This window comes from Mus caroli, chromosome 10 (assembly GCF_900094665.2).
Source record: "Mus caroli chromosome 10, CAROLI_EIJ_v1.1, whole genome shotgun sequence".
Taxonomy (NCBI): domain Eukaryota; kingdom Metazoa; phylum Chordata; class Mammalia; order Rodentia; family Muridae; genus Mus; species Mus caroli.
This window is the reverse complement of record NC_034579.1, coordinates 69,017,400-69,036,756: the sequence shown is the minus strand read 5'-3', so window position 1 is coordinate 69,036,756 and position 19,357 is coordinate 69,017,400. Positions and strand designations below refer to the sequence as shown.

Below are 19,357 nucleotides of genomic sequence, written 5' to 3'. Positions count from 1 at the left end.
TCTATATGGTGGGGTGGGTAGGGTGGGTAGGGTAGGTGCCTTCTATATGGTGGGATGGGTAGGGTAGGTGCCTTCTATATGGTGGGATGGGTAGGTAGCATAAAAAGGCAACAGATGAGAAGGGGCAAAAATCATCCTCTGCCTATTACCAGGAGCGTTTGCCCACATCTAAGATAGCATGTATAACTGTACCCCTAAAACAGAGTGGCTGAGGGCTGAAGCAGGGCAGACAGCTTAGCCCTGGACCCAGGCTCAGGTAACCATTAGCATCTGGGATTTCAGCCACAGCAGGGGCTCAGAGGTACAAGATCCTGGCTTGCACTTACCCCTAGGCCAATGACTTAGAGACAGGAGCCAGTTCTGTGTGGTGACACAGGATCCCAGGTAGAATGGAGACAGTGCTGACAAGAACCACCAGAGGACCCATATAGGAGGAGGTTTGAACCAGCATGGCCTCCTTATGAAAATGGGAAGAGGGCTGGAGAGATGGCTCAGTGGTTAAGAGTACTGACTGCTTTTCCAGAGGTCCTGAGTTCAATTCCCAGTAACCACATGGTGGCTCATAACCATCTGTAATGGGATCTGATGCCCTCTTCTGGTGTGTCTGAAGACAGCTACAGAGTATTCATCCATAAAAATAAATACTTAAAAAAAAAAGTCCTTTTGAGAATTTAATGTAATTTACTCTTTAAAAAAAGGGGGGGGTGTTACAGAGGCCATGCTCTGTGATCAGAAGCCTCTGGTTTGGAAAAGACAAGGTTGGATCTGAAGTAGCACACTGCTGTTGGGACCTGGGACCGTCAGAGTCGGGGACTGTCACTAAGCTTAGGTGCCGAGAGGCTTCTGTGGGCATCACTCTGCTGGCTTCCTGGAGGAGAGCGCCTGTCCATGCTGAGTACTCTCGGGCTACACCTCAGGCACTCCCAGATGGCCATGAGACTCTGGGATGCCGCTTCTCACACTCCAGACTGCAGTTCTTGCCTTAGTGAAATGAACCACTCACCCTGGATCCACCAGTGACCTGGAGAGGACTGTGTTTCTGAGAAGCTGATCCCGGACTGGGAACTGAATGAGGTATCCCTTGCCTCCTCTGAGCCCTGTCTCTAAGCCCCATGATACAGATGACAAGCTTGCCAGCCAGACCCTTGACACTCAGCAGAGTGCCAGGGTCTCCTCTCACTGATAGACTAAGTCCTGTGCACACTCCCTTGCTGGTCTGCAGATTTGTGGCTGCACTTCCTATCTGGGAGCTGACTGTCTCTGCCACTCTCTCCTACTTTAGAGGCATGGGGGAGGTTACTATCCATGCTGTGGTGTCCTCGAAGAGCTTAGACACACAGGGAGTGAGGTGAGAAACCCTGAGGGGGTAGTCTGATGAAATCTAAGCAGGCACCATGCCACTGCTTCCTAGCAGTAGGCACAAGCTGGGCAGGCAGCAGTCATCCACCCAGGGAGGGCCAGATGCTTGGTTCTCCCCAGACAGTGCCAGCTACTGGCTGCTGGCTTCCCCGTTTCATCCTTGCCTTCCCCGTGACGTGGCTCCCAGTGGACAGAGCCTGTGTATCCACTCCAGTGCTTGGATGGAATGCCAGCTAACCCTAACAGAGACAAGGCAGGTGTGCCTCTGGCTCCGCTGCCCACAGGGAAGCTCTCAGGTACTCTGGGCATGCCAGGTACATTCAAGTATGTGGTAGCCCCTTGGGTCTTTCTCAGCCCCAAACTACTGGAAGGTGGCAACAGCCAGCTGCCCCCTCCCTCTGTTCAGTTTAGCACCCAGACTCTCAGTAGATGGATTGCTGTTTCCATGACAACCGAAGAGGACGCCTCCACCCTCCATCTCACACAGCAATAAAGACCAAAGACAGGAGGAGGCTGTACTTCTTAGCTCAATATATCTACCTGGGGGTAGTAGCAGTGGGCCTTTGGGAGTTGGTTGGGGGAACTGATTCTCCCCTGGTGGTGATCTGTTGGCTCACTCTGACCTAAGAGCCAGCAGGCAGTTAAGGTGGAAGGTTCCTCTGGTGACATGCTCCTGATAGCATCCACCGGTGAGGAGGCCACTTTTCCATTCACATCAGAAAAGTGACACAGGGCTCCAGGCCCAGGGAGAAGGGTCATGATGGGGATCCTCAAAGCATTCCTATTTTATGGACTCAACCTCTGCCCAGCCCACCACCCTGGAGCAAGGAGGGTCCCATACAGACTGGATCACCTTCAGGCTTGGTCAGGGATATTGGCCTGGGGGGGGGGGGGACTGGGATGTATCTGGAGACAGAGGAGATAACTGGGGACTTATTTCCAGCGCAATCTGGTTAGTGTTTCTCTCCTCCTTCCTGCATAACTTAACTGCTGCTTCCATAGCCTGGAGAATTGGATTAGGGAAGCTCATGATTCTATGAGCCCTGCTGCCCTGGAGCCTGTCTGAAGGAACAAGCCAGGCGGTGCAGGAACAAGGGATGTGCTGAAGCTAAGGAGGCTGCTGCCTGCCTACGAGCTGGGTCCCACCTGTGCTCTCCTCAGGGTGGTCACCTCCACACAAGGGTCCCGCCCCCTCCCCCCACTCGCCAAACCTGCGGGTGCTCAGGGCCCTGAAGCAGATGGCACAACCCCGTCTACTGTTCCGGCTCCAAGGGCCTGCTCACAGCCCCTATTCCCATCTTGCCTGCCTACCACTTGGCTCCATACACTACCCTATTTTTGTTCTCTGGGATCTGCCATAGCTTTCCCAACTAGAGACCCCGCCTACCCTTAAATCTCCGGTCCCTCCCATTCAGTTCAGTATTTCTTTCATGAGTCTTTTGACTTGGCTCTGAGCAGTCTATGGGGAGGAGGCCGGAAGACTGGCTCTTAGTCCCCGCTTGAGGGACAGACAGCACTAAGCAAACTCAACGTCAGAGAACGGAGTCCTTCGGAGGATGGACACATGCTTACCAGCTGTCCAGAAAGACAGGAAACAGATGTTGAGTGTGACCAGCTAGGCAGCAGCACGCTGACTTGGGGCATGTCTGGGATGGGGCAGTAGTGTGGGCGGGACACCCTGGGGACTCTGTGATACCAGCAGATTCTCTGATGGGGACCCATCCCCCTGCACGTGCCTTGTGAGCACCCTTCAGAGGCTTCCAACTCTGGTCAATGCATTTTCCGCCTCATCCGCGAGCACACATCACCTGAAGGCCTTTTACCAAAGTGTCTTCCTGCACACTGCTCCTCCCCTGGGTGCACATCGCTGGCTCTATCACTGACTCCCACCTCTAGTTTCTACAGGCCCCCTTAGCGCCATAAGGCTTTCGGCACCGTTTAGACCACATTCTTCTCAGTGTTCACTGTTTGTCCATGAGTTCATGACTGACTGTCTTGGCACCTGTTCTCCTTAACTTGGGACAAACCTCAGACAGGGCCCGATGACCTCTGGAGTAGCGGCTATGTTTCAGGTAGGGGTGGGAATGAAGGTAGGCTAGGGTGCTTGTCTGCCCACCCTCGGACCTGGACTACAGATGGATGACTGGGGTTATGTTGGGAGGACTCCAAACACTTCTGTGAGGGTATCGAGGTTGTGGTTTGGGATGTGACAGGTACCCAAATGAGGCTCTGACCAAATGGGGCAGGGACTTCCCTTCTGTTGCAGCCTCACTTCCCAGTGACATCTGGGTGGTCTGCATCTTGTGTCTGATGCCCAGAGGGTTGGTCTGGTCAGAGACTACAAAGGAGCTGGGTAGGGTATTCAGCTTTAAAACAATCGGGAACTATCTGATCCCACGTCTTGGGTTTGCATTTGTACATCAGCAGTCTGGTCAATCCCCTGGGCTCTGTGTACAGATGCTCAAGGCCCAGCTCTGTGTCTATGCTCCTCTTGCTGGGTGTCCTGTACATCCTGTTTATAAAGCTACCCGGCCCAGACGCAGCCTCCTCCTGCAGGCAGAGAGCCCTAAACCCACAGAAGCCACCTTGACCTAGTGGCACAGAAGGGTTTAGCAGCTAGGGTGGCTACAGCTTGTAAAGTCAGGAATTCTGGATCTCTAATGTTCACTGGCCTTCCCTTCCTCGGGTCTGTTCTCATCCAGTCCCCTTTTTCTCTCAAGTGCTGCCTCCTCCCCAACCAGGACTGGTCTGTTGTCATCCAGGCAGGAAGGGGAGGCAGACCTAGTATATAGAGTGCCTTGGGAGCAGCCCGCCTCTGGCCAGCAGCAAATGAGATTTCTCTGGGTTGGAGGTTGGGGCAGGGGTATAATCTCACAAGTCCAGAAGGCAACCCCTGCTTAGCCAAGTCCCTCCAGGTGCCCAGTGAAAAGTGTGATGTTCACAGAAACAGTATACGCCGGGCCTGCCACTTCAAACAGTAAGGGCTGTTTAAACAAGATAAGAGGCTGTGGGTAAGGCTACACCTCAGGCTCTAATAACACGGGGCAGCTTTGTTATGAGGCTGCTAGAGATGGCAGGAGCAACTTCCTGCCTCACACAGCAGGTGAGCCTCTGGCCACCTCCTGTTTACCTCTACAGTGTAGAAGGGGCTGGTGTGCCCCTAAATGGTGGTAATAGAAGCTACCTCCCAAAGCCGCCTAGTCCCTGGGTACTGGGCAGCTAACGGTCCTCATTGGGATCTATAGGTTTGGAGGCCCCTGATTTTGCAACCAGGGAAATCTGTGCTTGGAACCCAAGGTTCTTCATCTGTGGAGTGGAAGACCACTCTCTTGCTGGGCTAGGGACTCACAAGCAGTGCCCTGGGATATGACCCTGAGCAGGCTCTGTGCCGTCTGCTCACGGCTCGGAGCCCATGATGAACTATGTGAATTGCCCTAGACCCCTTGGATGAAGGGGCTTGGGGGATCAGAGTTGTACTGCTGGGTCAGCCTGGACCTGGGCCATCCAGATAGACATGGGCAGCCGCATGACACACTAGGATGACTTCCAGGTTACAGCCCTACTAACCCTCAGGCCCCAGTGTTAGTTAGAGATAGGTACCTACAGTACCTGGGTTTTTTTTTTTTGTTTGTTTTTTTGTTTTTTTAAACTTAACTGATAGAGCTCTCTAGGGGCAAAAGTACAGCCATCAGACTTAACCCTGTCTAGTCAGGGGCCTCTCAGCCGTTGGCCCAACACCCTACAAGTCACCTGTCTTGCCTTTTATTTTGTAACGGATCTCAGAAGCGACAGACAAGGTTTCAGAGCTTGGTGATTCTTTCTGTTTTAACAGGTGCTGCTTCAAGTCCTGGGGAGACAGAACCCCAGAGTATGACATGGACACTGGGTATCATTTACCCAGAGGTTGTGACTTAGGAAGATTCCAAGACTCCTGGGTCTGGGACAGAAGATCCCACAAGATGCTAGGTGCATTTACTCTAAGAGAAGGAAGTTGGAGCACCAAGTTCTCTCCTGCTGTCCATGCCCAGCAGGCCTGAAGCATTGTGGGTTGGGGTGGGGGTGGGACTCGGGCTGTGGCTCCTGCTCCAGTTCACAGGGGTCTCCTACCCAGCAGGAAAAGCACTCTCCTTTCCACAGCCCAAGGCTGCCTTTGCTTCTACTGAATTAAGAACCAGGTCTCCACTTTGCTTCTCTGTGTTAAATCTTGCTGGTGGGGGATATAAGACCCCTGCTGCCAGTCACTAACAAGAAGTTAGCAGACAGCAGGAGGCAAGTATTTTATAGAATGGGGATAGATGTAGGCCTGTGAATTAAAAACAAAACAAAACAAAACAAAACAAACAAACAAAAAACCCTGAGAGCACAAAACCTCTCCTGTTGTTCTCCAGGGGATACCTGGGGCTTACACATCACCTGGACTGTTCAGCAGGTGCAGGCTTAGGAGCAGAGCCACCCTCCTCCCTCCATCCCCCCCAGGCACCAAAGCTTGTGAAATCCTTTGCAGTAGGACTGGGCTATTCCTTTGAGGAACAAGAGAAACTGGGGCTAAAGAGATAAACCAGTGGTCAGCATCTGCTCATGGTCTAGAGGATGGATTTCAGCAATGTGCATCCTTTTGGAGAAAAAGAAAGAGGGCTTAGGTCATTACTGCCCTCCCCTGACATCACCTGCAGGGTTGGGGGTGGGGCACGGTGGGGAGGGGTGCTGTAGCAAGCTTAGCTCTGTCTAAACTCTACCTAAGGCAACAGAGCTTCTTTGGGGAAAATGCACATGTGTGTACTTGGACCATCCCAGAAGCCAGATGTGACGTACTCTCTGGGGTTCTGGTGATACCAGAACAGCGTGAGGCCTGGACGACTCCACTGCTATATGTGCTGAGGTGGAGACTATATCCTGCTCTGGCTGCAGCAGCTGCCGAGCTGAGGGACAGTAAGTTGGTAGGAGATCTCAGCTTTAAAATGGTCTCTTTGGGGGAGAGGTCAGCGCTCACAGCAGGATGGAGGCACCCAGGACAAGGCTTCCTGCCTTGCTTGGTCACTTGCTCTAGAGGAGAAAACGACTTCTACATTCTTAGCCAATGATTTAGTCAACACGCAGCAGGCAGAGAGCAGCCAGGTCGTGCAGGGATTCTGATGCATGGTGGTCGCCTGCAAGCGTTTCCAGCAGCAGGGTCATACCCACAGTGGCCACAGACCAAGGACTCCTGGCCTTGTCTGCTTTGTTTTCTCTCAGGGCCTAAGTGGTTGGGGAGATTCCTGGGCCAACACTGAGGACTCTGCCTTCTGGACAGTGGTCAAGGCTTGGACTTAAGGCCATGCCATGTTTATATTGCAGGCAGCCACCTTCTGGAATGTTCTGAGAACCACAGAGTATGTCATGGGCAGCAGTTAAAGAAACAAAAGGTAGATGAGAAAACTCCCGTCGTGTAACATCGCTGCTCCATGGACGTGCTCCACGGTCCTTAGCACGTGCCAGTATTCATCCAACCCCGTATCCCCACGTGACTTGATCCTTCCAGACCAGGCAGTGTTGCAGAACACAAGAGAAATCCCAGGGTACCACTCAGGCCAGGACAGTAGTCTAGGCAAAGGAATCACCATGACCCAGTGACAGGGCTGACACTGAGAGTCGTCTGGGATGGTCTGGATGTAAGCGGGCCAGGGAAAGAGCTCTAACAGGGCAGCGCAGGCGAGGCCATTGATGGCCTTCTGAGCTGCAGAAGGCAGATGGCAGGGATGCCCTGGCAACAGGGCCCTGGGCAGAGCAGCCACAGCACATGGTAAGGGCAGGTCCATAGGCCAGGCTGTTCATCAGGATATGGCACTGGGCCTGCTAAGTCCAGACTGGGTAGCTTAAGTCTGCCGCTATGCTATAGGCATGCCATATGCCAGGCAATGACCGTGCCTTTCTGTCCATGGCCGTGTAAAAGCAAAGTGCTACACTACAGGCTTTTTGTCCTCATCGTCTCCCAGTACCTTTCTCACCTTCGCACACAAGGGCAGGTTAAGCTTGTCTTCACTAAGTCTGCAATGGAGCCGGAGACAATATTAAACTCTGCCGCCATGTTCCTGCCTCCTGTGCTTAAGACAGGGGAGATTCAGAGAGAGAGGCAAGAGCTACGTCCAGAGCCTCTCAGACACAATCCCTTCTCTTTAGTGTGTCTTGCTCGCTGTGTGTGGGAATCCACATCAAAGCCACGGGCTGCCACTTTAGCATCTCCAGAATGCCCGCCCCTTTTGCCTTAACCGTGGCTTTGCTTGAGCAACCCCCAGGCTTCACTTGTTTTCTCAGCTCTGCCTAATCTGAGGGGTCAGGCTCACACAACCAGAGGTGATCCAGGTACAGACAGGGCTGGAGGAGGATGCGGCTTTTGGGTTCCTGAGATGGGGGTCGTCTGACCCACACAACATGAAAGCTAAGAGGTCTCTCAGGTAGGCCCCAGGTAGCTCCCAGTTCAGAGCTTGTAGCTTTTGAGGACTATCCAGCAGAAGACCTCAGGTCATGAGGCCCCAAGGGCCTAGGGCACACAGTAGTTGTATTTTACTAAACTAGATATAATGCAAGAGCTGAAGAGGTATTCACTAAGGAGTGTAAAGAAGAAGGGATGAGGGCTAATATAGTCCTGGCTAGCCTGAATTTGCTCTCTGCCCAGTTCAGAGCTGTCAGTATACCCTCACCAACAATGGGTGTCTCCTTTAGCTATCCAGGGAGCCTCACAGAGGGCAAAGAAGGGACTGTCCTGGCAGCACAGGATCCTTTTCTGTCCAGCAGGGTGGACCTACTACCCTGACCATTCTTTATCTACTCTGTCGTTCACGGCCAGTCAAGGACCTGGCAGCTCTAATAATGTACCCTGGTCACCAGGAGCCCCTACCCCAAGCCAGTGAGGCCCTGGGCTTTCCCTCATCACCTCGGAGTCTGTTCTTGTTAAGTGGGAAAATTGGTTTTTGTTTTTGGATTATACGAATCCTTTAAAACAATAATAATCTGTGTCTTAAGCCCCAGAGCTGTTTTGATGTATGCATAATGAGCAGAGCTAATGCGCTCAGGAAATTAATTACCCACTGGCCGGGGCAGCTGGGTGGACGGGAGGCAGAAGCTGCTTTGCCTTGATCATTCTGTACAGCTCTGGCCCTGGTCACCTCAGTTTTAGGAGGTTTCTGCAGACCCTCCCAGAGGCCACTTAATGCCACCCCCAAGTCACTCAGGAGAGGAAGGAAAAACATGGTGACTGCTGTGTCCCTATTCCGTGAGCTCACTGGGCTTGGGCCCTGTACATTCTCAAGGGACTACTCTCCTGAATGAAGCCACAGGACTTGGCTCTCTCAGATGGAGGAGGATACAAGGTGGGCCCAGCTTGAGCTGATGGTCCTCGGGTTAGCTTACAGAGAGAAAGCAGGACTCAGTTCTATAGCAGTTTCTCTTCGCAGCAGAGTTCTGTTAAGCCTGTGCGAAGAGAGCAGCCATGAGGGCCAGGCAAGAGACCCTCTGGCAGCTGACCCTTCTCCAGGAGGATAGTGTCGGTGGAAATGGTGTGTTGTCAGTGGGGCAGGGGACATCTCCAAGGAACTACAGAGGGAGATGCAGACAAGCACGCAGTGCTGCTCTTCAAAAACACGCAAGGGGTATCTCCTTAGCATTCATTATCTGCTGCGCCCAGCCTCTTGGGATCTTCCCACTAGAGTGACCTGTCTGTAGACTGCTGGTACATAATAGCTGGCTGGGTGGGAATGGGAAATTAGACTGATGAGTAATGTTGGCCAATTCCTGTGATGTAACTACTGACACCTGGCTGACCTGAAGCTATCACTGTGATGTCAGTTCAAAACTTCCTGAAGATAAATTAACTCTTGCAGGCTGGTAAAAGCCAGGCCCAGCTGCTGGGCTGGCCCACACAGGGCTTGGTGCGCTCTTCGGCAAGGAGTGAGTATCCGGGACAGGTACTTGACACCCTCTCCCTCTTCCTTAAAATCTATCAGGAATAGACAAGCCAAATTGTAAGGGAGGCCCCTCCTACCCAAGCCAGGCCATAAGCTGGCTGTCTCCTGCTGTGGTGTGGCCAACAAGGCCACAATGATTGTCTCTCTTGAGCATTCTGTAAAGGTATATGAGAGATACCATGGTGGACATGATGGGATGGTAAAGTTGGCATCCCGTACCCAAGGAACGGTTGCCAGTGACACAGGAGGACATATGATCAGCCGTGATGGAGGAAAAGCCGAGTTACAGCGGGGAGTTCTCAGGATGCAATGGGATGATGACAAAGGCCAGGCTAGGGATGCAGAGCTCTGCCATGCAGATTTTTCTGGTGCAGGAGGCAGTGAGGTGGGCTGGGAAGCAAGTCCCAGACTCCGGGCCCAGGCTTGCTGAGGATCTGCCAAGGGCAAGGAGCCACTGCATAAACAGGGACTGCCAGGAGGGCCTTGGTTTTGGGAGCACCTAGTCTGACAAGAAGAGAGGGTCATGAGAAGGTGCTACTGATGTGTGTGTTTGTAGCCTATGTCTCTCTGGCAGCGGATGGAAGGTGGCAGCCCAGGTATCTGAAAGGCCTGTGGGCAAGCCCCAAGGCCTCAGGCCAGTGTGTCTTCCATTCTCCAGAGTGTACACTGCCTAGGTGAAGCCTGGGGTCTTGGGAGAAGACTCCCGCCGCTCACTGCCTAGGCAGACAGTATGGACAGCTGAGTCCTGCTCACTAATACACCTGCTTCATTCTGGCCCCCTCTGCCTTTCACTCCCATAGAGTCTCTCAGGTCTGTGCCATCGAGGGGACCACCAGCCCTTGAGACTCATGACCACCTCACAAGTTCTGAGCCCCTGTCTGTCATCCCAGGGTCGTGATTTGTGGATATCATAAGCTAACTGCATGTGGTCCACAAGCCTCTCTGGCATGATTCTAAACATTAGATGCTATTGTTGGAGCTATGTCCCTAACTAGGTCAGGAGGAGGAGGCGCAGTGGGGACATACTGAATTGAGGATTCCCTGGGGTCCTACTACTGACTGTTGTGGGGCAGGCCAGCTTAGATGGTCACTTGAGTCTCCTATAGGATGTGGGGTGACAGACAGGGGAGGGTTATGGCTTGAGTATAAAATATCTCACAGGCACACATGCTTTAAAACTCGATCCCCAGCTGGTAGGGCTGTTTTAGGGGGTTGTAGAACAGTTCGGATTATGGTTTAGCTAGCAGAATTTGGTGGTTGGGGCGGGAGTTATGCCCTAAAGGTGGGACCTGCTTCTAGTTTCTGCCCAAGATCTGTTTCAAGATCTGCCAAGATGTGAACAAGCTGCTCTTCTGTCTCCTGCTGCCTGGCCCACACACTCTAGAACGTGAAGCAAAATCAGCCTTCCCTAAGTTACTCTGTCAGTACTGGGACACGCGACGCAGATATTCTGATGGAATGCCTCACATTAAGTAACCTGTAATGTTCCTTCCAATCTCGTCTGTGTATGCTGCAAGAAGGGTTACTGTACACACCTGGCTGCTTCCCGTTTGGAACCCCTTCCTGTGAGAAATGTAACCAGCTTTGTTAACAGCTCCACCTGTCATACTGTGGGCACCTTGCACAATATTCCCCACCCCCACCCCCACTTTTCTCTCTTTCTTTGAGACAGGGTCTCACTCTGTAGCCCTGGCTGTCCTGGAACACATTATGTAGACCAGGCTGGCCTCAAACTCATAGACTCACCTCCCTCTAGGTGTACACTACCATAGTAGTAGCACCGACATTGACTGAAGTATTTTTCCAGGTTAGCCTTTACATTATAATCCCACTTAAGCCTCTTGAGTGTGAGGCTTTACAGGTTTGTGTCACTATCCCTTGCTTAAACTCCTTAAAACATTTTTGAGAGATGGCTCAATGGTTAGGATCACTTACTGCTCTCACAGGAGAACTCAGATTTGGTTCCCAGCACCCACATGGTGGCTCACCAACCATCGTAACTTTCGTGCCAGGGGATCTGATCCCCACTCGTGACCTCTGACAACACAATACACATGTATGTGTGTAAGATGCATACATACACTCAGGCAAAATGCTGATACACATAAAATAAAATATTGAGACAGGATATCTTAGAAGCCAGGCAGAACTTGAACTCAGGCTAATCTAGCTTCCTGAGATCTGAGACCTCAGGCATGAGTTACTACTACACATGACTTAGATTCCATTAAAAAGACACTAAACACACTTTTTGGGTGCACACATAATAAAGTGCATTGCTCCAGGGGCAGGTCCTTACTGTGTTTTCAGGACTCCTCCCTTCCTTAGGGGGCACCCATCAGAGGTGAGCACCACTGGGCTTTCCCTCACACAAGCTAAAGGGTCCTTGGTCTCTAGCTCTCCCCATGCCTCCCTGACTCCTACCCACTCCACAGTGTCTGCTGAATGCCTGTGGCTACAGCATAGACCGTGTGAATACTGGCCTGCCCTTGGAATGCTGGGTCTGACCCATCCAGAAGTGGAAAGGGGCTACTTTCCCCAGGCCCTAGACAAGGGGCTACTCTAGGCTGCCTGCCTGGAGTGTGGCTGCTGTAGACTCCCCCACCTGCAGAAGCTGCACCCAAGGTAACACTCTGCATCTGGCTGGTCTGCTCAGTAGTACTGACCAGCTATCTGCAAAGGGAGTAGGAAGTGGTGAGCCTCCCTGAAGCTCAGACTAACTTGTAGGGCTCAGGTGGCCAACATGATCCCACATGAAAGCAAATGGCGGGACAACCCTGGCGACTAACGTCACTAGTGCTGGAAAGGGGGCAAGTATCTTTGGCAGCGGTAAGGGCTTGTGAGAATTAAGTAGTAGCTGTGTGACTGTCCCCCATATGTCAATCAATGTGTGCTAGCAGAATTTGGCTTATGCTGACTTGTAGCTCCTAGTCTCCCCACCCCCACCCCAATCAGGCCTTGTCTCATCAGCACAGCAGGCATGCAGTAGGCACACAGCAAGCAGGCAGCTATGGGACTGGGGCAGTTTCTGTAAGAGAACATTTGGCACTTTCCAGCTATGCCTTTTAATCTGTCCCTTCTAAAGTGTCCCTCTACCATAAAGTGGCTTCCAGTGTCCATTAGCTGATCTGCAAAGGGAGAGGCTAGATGGCAGAAGAACTGGGGACTGAGGGCGTCTACAGGTCACAACCATGGGCTTCTGGGGCCAGTGCTTTATTTTTTGTTCACAACCCTCCTGTGGCCACTGCGTGACCCATCTCTGTTATTATCTGAGGAGGACAAAGCCTCTGCCCCTTGTCCATCTGGGCCCCTGAGCTGGCTCACTGAAGGTCCTAAGATGGGAGGATGTGAAGGGAGTTGGGCAGTCCAGTGCTGGCTTACAAGATCAGTCAGGGGGCAGTACACAGGAGAAATCCCCCCATGTCCCTGGGATGTGTTCAACCTCTGGTGGTATCTGGGGGCATACCAGACCAAGCACTGGAAGCCCACCTGCGTTTGGAGTCTCCATCTGCCTGCCTGGCAAGGCCGTGAGGAGGTTAGAGACCTGGTCGGTCTGAAGACCTGTCAGATCCTGGGTGTGAGCATATGAATCATGGACACACACATAGCACGCTCCCTCCTTGCATGTGCCTGCTGCCGCCCTCCATGGATGTCCTGAAAAACCGTACCGCACCTCCAAGGTGCTGCCCTGTGCTCACTGCAGCCCTCGCCCGCTCGCTCCTGCGTTCCTGCTCCCGCTCCCTCGCCTGCCCGCCCAGGAGCCCGGAGATGCTGAAGCTCTCCTTGGCAACATGCTGACGCAGAAATCAGCAGGCGGGCTGGGGGGGAGGGGATGGGGCGATGGCTCCTTCTCCAGGCATGGGGATGGGAGGGGTCGTCATCAGCCTCAGTGAGAGGAGAGGCAAGGAAGGACCTTGCAGGCAGAGGAGGAAGGCGAGCTCCGAGGAGCTGTGTACACAACCTTGGCACTGGCCCCAAACTTTATTAAGATTTTGCAAAAGTGTGCTCTGTTCGGCTGAGTCCTTGTTAGGGGTGGGACTTTTAGGGCATTCTAGAAGGAAGAAGAGGAAGAGGAGGAAGAGGAGGAGGAGGTGGTGGCTTCTGGGGAGGATGTGAAGGGGGTGGGTACTGTCCCAGTGTCTGTCTGGAGGGAGAGGTGAGAGGCGCTCCTTGCCGGCAGCACAGCCAGGGCAGCTGGTGGGAGGAATGATAGGACGGCGGCATTGTCTTCTCTCCACAGCCTGTTTGTTTCCTATCGTCAGATATTACTGGTGGAGCATGAAAGGTCAGAACCATTTGGAATCCAGTGAGTTTCCAGCTGTGCTAGGGTTTTCCATCAAGAATTTCCTTTTCTGGTGAATAACACTACTTCCTCAGGCACGTGGGGATGACAGGGAAAGGGGAGGGAGAAAGGGAAAGAGAAAGAGAGAAATGGAGAGTGTGAGGGATAGGAGGAGAGAAGGGGAGAGGGTGAGAGAGAGAGGAAGGGAGGAGGGAGGGAGAGCGGGAGGGAGAAAGGGAGAGAGGGAGAGGGAGAGAGCGAGATATGAATGAGAGTGAATGTGTGTGTAGGCTCAGCTGCAAACCCTTCCCTTTAGGAGATACCCTGGCAGACTCAGCCTGGTTCCTGTAAGAGGGCCTTGATGAAATCCCCTCAGGGGTGAGCCTGAAGGAAGGCTGGAGATAGGAGGCCACAGAGCTCCACTCAGGCCTCCCAGGGCCTGTTCGCAGGAGCTTCTTGCTCACATGAGAAACTTGATCCATCCACCCTGTGACAAAGTACTCAATGAGGAGTGGGCAGGATGCAGGCTATAATGAGGGGAGGCACCCAGTGAAGCTTCCTCTGAGATAAGCGCTAGTCCGATGTACGGAAGGATAGTGAAGGGGGCTGTGACCCACAGGATGGACAGGGGTACTGTAAGCACAAGAAGCCCTCAGCAGCAATAGCAGAGAAGACAACACGATGGGATTAAGGGTAGGCAGAACCTGGAAATCTTGGGGCTACTTTTTGATGACAGATTCAGAGGGAGGCGGTCATGAGACTCAGGGATCAAGCACCCTGCCCGTTGAATCCAGGTATGTGGGCACAGCCTGCAAAAGATGGGACAGAGAGCTTGGTCCCAAGGGGCTCTGCCATGCTCACCCTGCAGGTGGTATGTGAGGCTGTCAGGTCCAGGCGTGAGAGGCCCATGAGCTGTTTCTGGTCAGCAGAAGTATACAGAATTTATAGAGAGCCTCTGTGATTGGCAGCTACAGTGTGGCTGGCAGACTGTCCTTTATACCTTTCCCACAACCAACCCCAGGAAGGAAGTGTGCTTTGCCTGATAACTGGTCAACCCCAAACTCTGGCCTCAGCCATGCCTCGGCAATTGGTTAGGAAGCTGCTTCTAGTTAGAACCTCACATGCTGCTGGAGTGGCAACAGCTGGAAAAGTCGGATGGGCTAGAATGTCACTCAATCACACACAGATGCAGCCTGGGTACAAGGCAGACCCTGGGTGGCAACAGGGCCACCCCTATCTACAGCTTATCCCCTCACTGACTGGGGATTCTATCACTACCTGGCGCAGTTTCCAGAATGCCTGGATGGTGGAGGGGAGGGGAAGGGAATCCTGCCCTCTTTCTTCATGGCCATCTGATCAGGCTATAGGTTCTCTCTTTGTCAAGCACACACAGGCATCCACCACTGTGGCCAGAGCCTCCAGCTTTCCACAAAGAATTTGGGACACATGTGCAAAGTTAAGCGTCCTTATATGAACTCAGAAGAACAGTAGTCACCACTTGCCTTAACAAGACCAGACGGAGGAAGACGTTCCATCTTTATCATGGACCTTAGAGGCCAGTGTTCCACAGTGGAGAGGCTGGACCCTTGTCTCATAGCACGGTGGAGGCTACACATCTATGGATTCCTCGCTGGCATCAATGCTTTCCTCTGGGTACCACAGCTCCAGGCATCCGCAACCCTACTCAGAGATTCTTATTTTCCAGTTCCCGGGGCATTTGCTGTAAAGGGAGGCTCTAGGTCTACGTTTAGTGGTTCTGCCTGGCACAGTAGCTCCACTACGGAAGACAGCCCTCGAGCAGACCTCTATCATTTGTCTGACTGCCAGTCTTCCTCTAGAGCTGTTCCTGGGAAGAGTGTAGGTAGCTTGGAAGTCTAGCCTTCTGCCTCAGGCGGATCTGAGCATACTGCCTACCCTCTCCATGCAAAAGGCCTACTTCTGCTTAACCTTTTCTTCAGAAGCCCCCTCTCAAGATCTCCTAGCTAACCACTGGACCTAGGTCTCCTTCAGCTTGCCTATGTCCTATTTCATGCCCCTGACACCCCTTCCAACACACTGGTTTTAAGCATAGGATAAGGGACTCAAAGAACCTCAACAATGGCCCTACAGCTACCCACCAAGCCCAAGGTCAGGTCTTGGCACCTACAGCTATCCACCAGGCCCAAGGTCAGGTCTTGGCACCTTGGACTTACTCTTCTTAACCAGATCCTCGCTAGACTCTTCAGAGCAAGAAGGAGTCCTGGGGGTGTTGCCGTTCTCAGGCCCTACATATCCTGCTGAGCTTAGTGGGTCTGCTACACTGCCACATGGACCACCAGTGACGCCCAACCAGGCCTTATGTTGGATTTCCTCAGCAAGTGGCACAGGCACAATCACGTATTCACTGTACTGAGGGCAAGGTGACGTGGAAACCTGGGCAGTGGAGCCAACAAGCACTATAAGGAAAGTTCCCAAGTTCTATCTGTTGGGGGAGGCGTCGTCATAGCTGATAAAGGAGGGAGGGTCCTTGCCTGCTGAGCCCTGTGGAGTCTAGGGGTTGTGGTGCCATTTGGAAGGTGTCAGAGCAGGCTCATCTAGGTCAAAGTGATGTCCCTCAGGCTGAAGGAGTCATAGAAAGTTGAGGTCTTATGGGATACCATCATGACCCTGCGCACTGGGACTCATAACTCAACGAGAATGCCCCTGAAGTCCGGTGTCATGCATGAACTCACCTTGTTCCACACCACATTCACCCCGCAACCCCCCAACATAAAACAAGGGGCGTGCTCATCCCATCTCATGGAACCACTAACAGCGCCGTCCATGTGGCTGGGCAAGGCTCAGTAACAGCCCTGGACCAAAGTCTCTCTCTGCTCCTACAAGTCCACCTGCTTCCCCGGAACCAACAGTAGAAATCTAGGCTCTACTCACCGTCTGGTTGTCCTCATAGAGCTTCAGGTCATAGCCACTGAGCTCCACACAGAAGATGATGGCTGTGACGCCTTCAAAGCAATGGATCCACTTTTTGCGTTCCGACCTCTGCCCGCCCACGTCCACCATCTTGAAGGTAAGCTCCTTGAAGGTGAACTTGTTCTCCACAATGCCCGTGGTCATGTCCCGGGAGCGTAGGATATCCTCCACCGTGGGGATGTAGTCGGGTGCTGCGATGCGCTCCAGGTCGTTCAGGTAGTAGGCTGCATTGTCCTCCAGGTGGTACTCGCTAGAGCGGCCAAAGCAGGCCTGGGCCCCCGGGTCAGCCCAGAGCCGTCGCATGACACCCAGCAGCTCAGGTGTAATCTCACCCTTGCTCTCTGCTGGACCGGTCAGAGCAAAGAGCTGCACAGCGTCGTAGGCACGGTCAGGGTTGTGGAAATCGATCTTGAGGGCAGCCAGGGCCCGGATGATTCGGGTCAGCGAGTCGATGGCGTTGTAGATGATGAGGGGCTTGTACTCCTTGCAGGCGTCCAGGTTGAAGCCCCCGCTGTGGATGATCTTCATCTGCTTGACGATGGTGCTCTTGCCCGAGTTGCTGGTGCCCAGCAGGAGAAGTTTGATTTCACGGCGCTGCCGCTGGCTTTCGGAGCGCAGGTGGCGGTCAATTCTCCGGGACCGCCTCGCTGCCTCTTTTTCCTCTGAGCTTTGCCGACATCCCATGGTCCGGCAGCAGCGGGCCACCCCCCAGGTGCAGAACACAGGGTGGGTGCCTCTCCCCCTCGCCAAACAGTATGGTCACAACGAGGGATGCTCAAACGTGGGCTGGTGTGACGGGCAGACGAGAGAGGCAGCTGACCAGGGCGTGCTCAGCACTGGCTTTGGGGCAAGGCCGTGTCACAGAGCAATCCCTGCCCCAGTACCTCTTCTGTGGGCATGGCGCTTGGTGCAGTGGGGCAGAGACCACACCCTCCCCTCTAGTGACACTCCACCTCCCTTGTCAGCAGTGTGGCCTGATTTGCCGTAGTCATTCCCTGTACTCTGCCACGGTAGGAAGCTGTCCGCTTGCGTCTGCCCAGGCTACTGCTGTCTGCTTGCTGGTTGCTGTGGCGATGTTTCTAAGCACGGCTGGAGGGCCCAGCGCTCCCTGAGGCCCCCCTGCCTCAGGCTGCTCCGGCTCCCTGCCTTGCATCCGGCCCTTCACCTAAGGAAAGAGAGAACAGCATGAGCTACCTCCCATGCCCACCTCGGGCTGGATGACGGAAGGGAGCTGTCGCTGGGCCTCAGAAAACAGCACAACAGTTCAGCAACTCCCAGGCCTTTAAGTGCTTCAGGGTGAGCGCCCAGCCCACAGCAAAACAAATATGCTTGGCCGATGCCTTCAACTCTGCAATCTGCTTGAGGCCAGGTGCAGGGCAGACTGTGAGCTGTGCAAGACTCTGGCCCGCTGACCCCACGCTGCGTCCACCTCTACCATGTCTTCCTGCCTACTACACCTGGCTGACTCTGTCCTCTCTGAATCTGTTTGTCTGACTGGGGCTCCACAGTACAACCCTGCTGTGGGTGTCCGCTCCCCCAGGACAGGGAGGGGGCTCAGTGCCACTTGATTTCACAGCACAGTCCTGGCTGTAGCCCTGCCTGAAGAAGTCCAGGGAAAACTGGGTATCTCCTGACTTCCACCATCTCTCGCATCCTAGGGCCAGATGCATGTGTAGAGCAGGGTCAGGATAGAGCTCTGGCCCTGATGTTCCTTCCAGGGGGAATCAGCCGATGGGGGCACCATGGAGTCTTGCACCAGCGATGGCTCGGCACAGGAATGGTCTTGGGGGATGGCCAAGGCCTGCAAATCAGGACAATACTGAGATAACCTGTCTAGGGAGGCAAGAAACGGTGGGGAGGCTCTCAGAAAACTGGGACTCAGAGTCCAGGTGTGGCTGCTGTGCTCAGGTCCTATGAAGGGCTCAGGGTGAGTCTTTCTCGAAGGCTCTCTGTGGGCCTGAGCGTTAATGGAGAACAGCTGTATTGACAGCTGGATCCAGTGACACCTGTTGCCTACCATGGGCAAGGTTACCCCTTAGATCTCAACATGACCCTCTGGGTGGCTGGGGCAGGTCTCCTCCAGCAGGGGGCTCAGTTCTGCCTCTGCCTGGGAGCCCAGGGTGCCCCACCCCCACACCATGGCCTATCTCTTGCCTTCCTTCTTTCCTCTGGTATGTCTTTGCCTGGCTATTGAGCCTCAGGTACTTTAAAACCCATCTAATGTCCCCTTCCCTGATACCAGGCTCTGGGATGGAAGGCCCAAGGCAGACAAGTTTCTAACACAGGCAAGGGCCTCTCTCCACTTCCACTCCTTCGTGTAACCGGCACCTGAAACTCAGCCTACCCAACCACCGACGCTACTCTTCAGACATCTGACTCGGGCCCTCCCCCATGCTGGCCACGGCAGGCCGTGCTTGGAACCAAGCCCCAGGGCCCACAGCTCAGACTTTCTCCAGTGGCCGTGGCCTCTGGTCTTCTCCAACCCTTTGGACCCACCTTCTCCAACAGTATCTCTGAAGCTACCTCTCTCCCTGAGTCCACACTTGCCACCACCTGATGCTCTCAGGGTGTAAATCCCTGTCTTCACACGGCCTTTCGTCAGGTACCCTGTGGCCTCTCAGCACCTTGGGCAACTTACTCCACATCTCTGAGCTTGTCCCCCACCCCCCATGCTCAAAGGTGTACAGGAGGAGGAACTGAGAGTCTAGCACAGAGCCTGGTACGCTATAAGAACCAGCCAGAAACAGTTACTGTTTCTGTCCCTGGGAACAGCCTCTAGGTATCTTTACCTCCTCAGCCAGAGCTCATCCACTCCCCAGCCCACTCC

The 19,357-nt window shown here is 53.6% G+C and overlaps 2 protein-coding genes across 4 annotated transcripts in view; one reads left to right on the top strand and one right to left on the bottom strand.

Moving 5' to 3' along the window:
- The window catches only part of Rsph14 (radial spoke head 14 homolog), a 76,668-nt gene that overhangs the window by 24,792 nt on the left and 32,519 nt on the right, over positions 1-19,357 (top strand). The gene's annotated exons all lie outside the window — the stretch shown is intronic.
- Positions 1-19,357, bottom strand: part of Gnaz (G protein subunit alpha z) — a 50,089-nt gene that overhangs the window by 8,051 nt on the left and 22,681 nt on the right. Inside the window, exon 2 of the mRNA XM_021174092.2 lies at positions 16,492-17,695. Within this exon, the coding sequence (XP_021029751.1) occupies positions 16,492-17,214 (723 nt within the window). The 5' untranslated portion in view covers positions 17,215-17,695. The remainder of the gene's footprint in view (positions 1-16,491; positions 17,696-19,357) is intronic.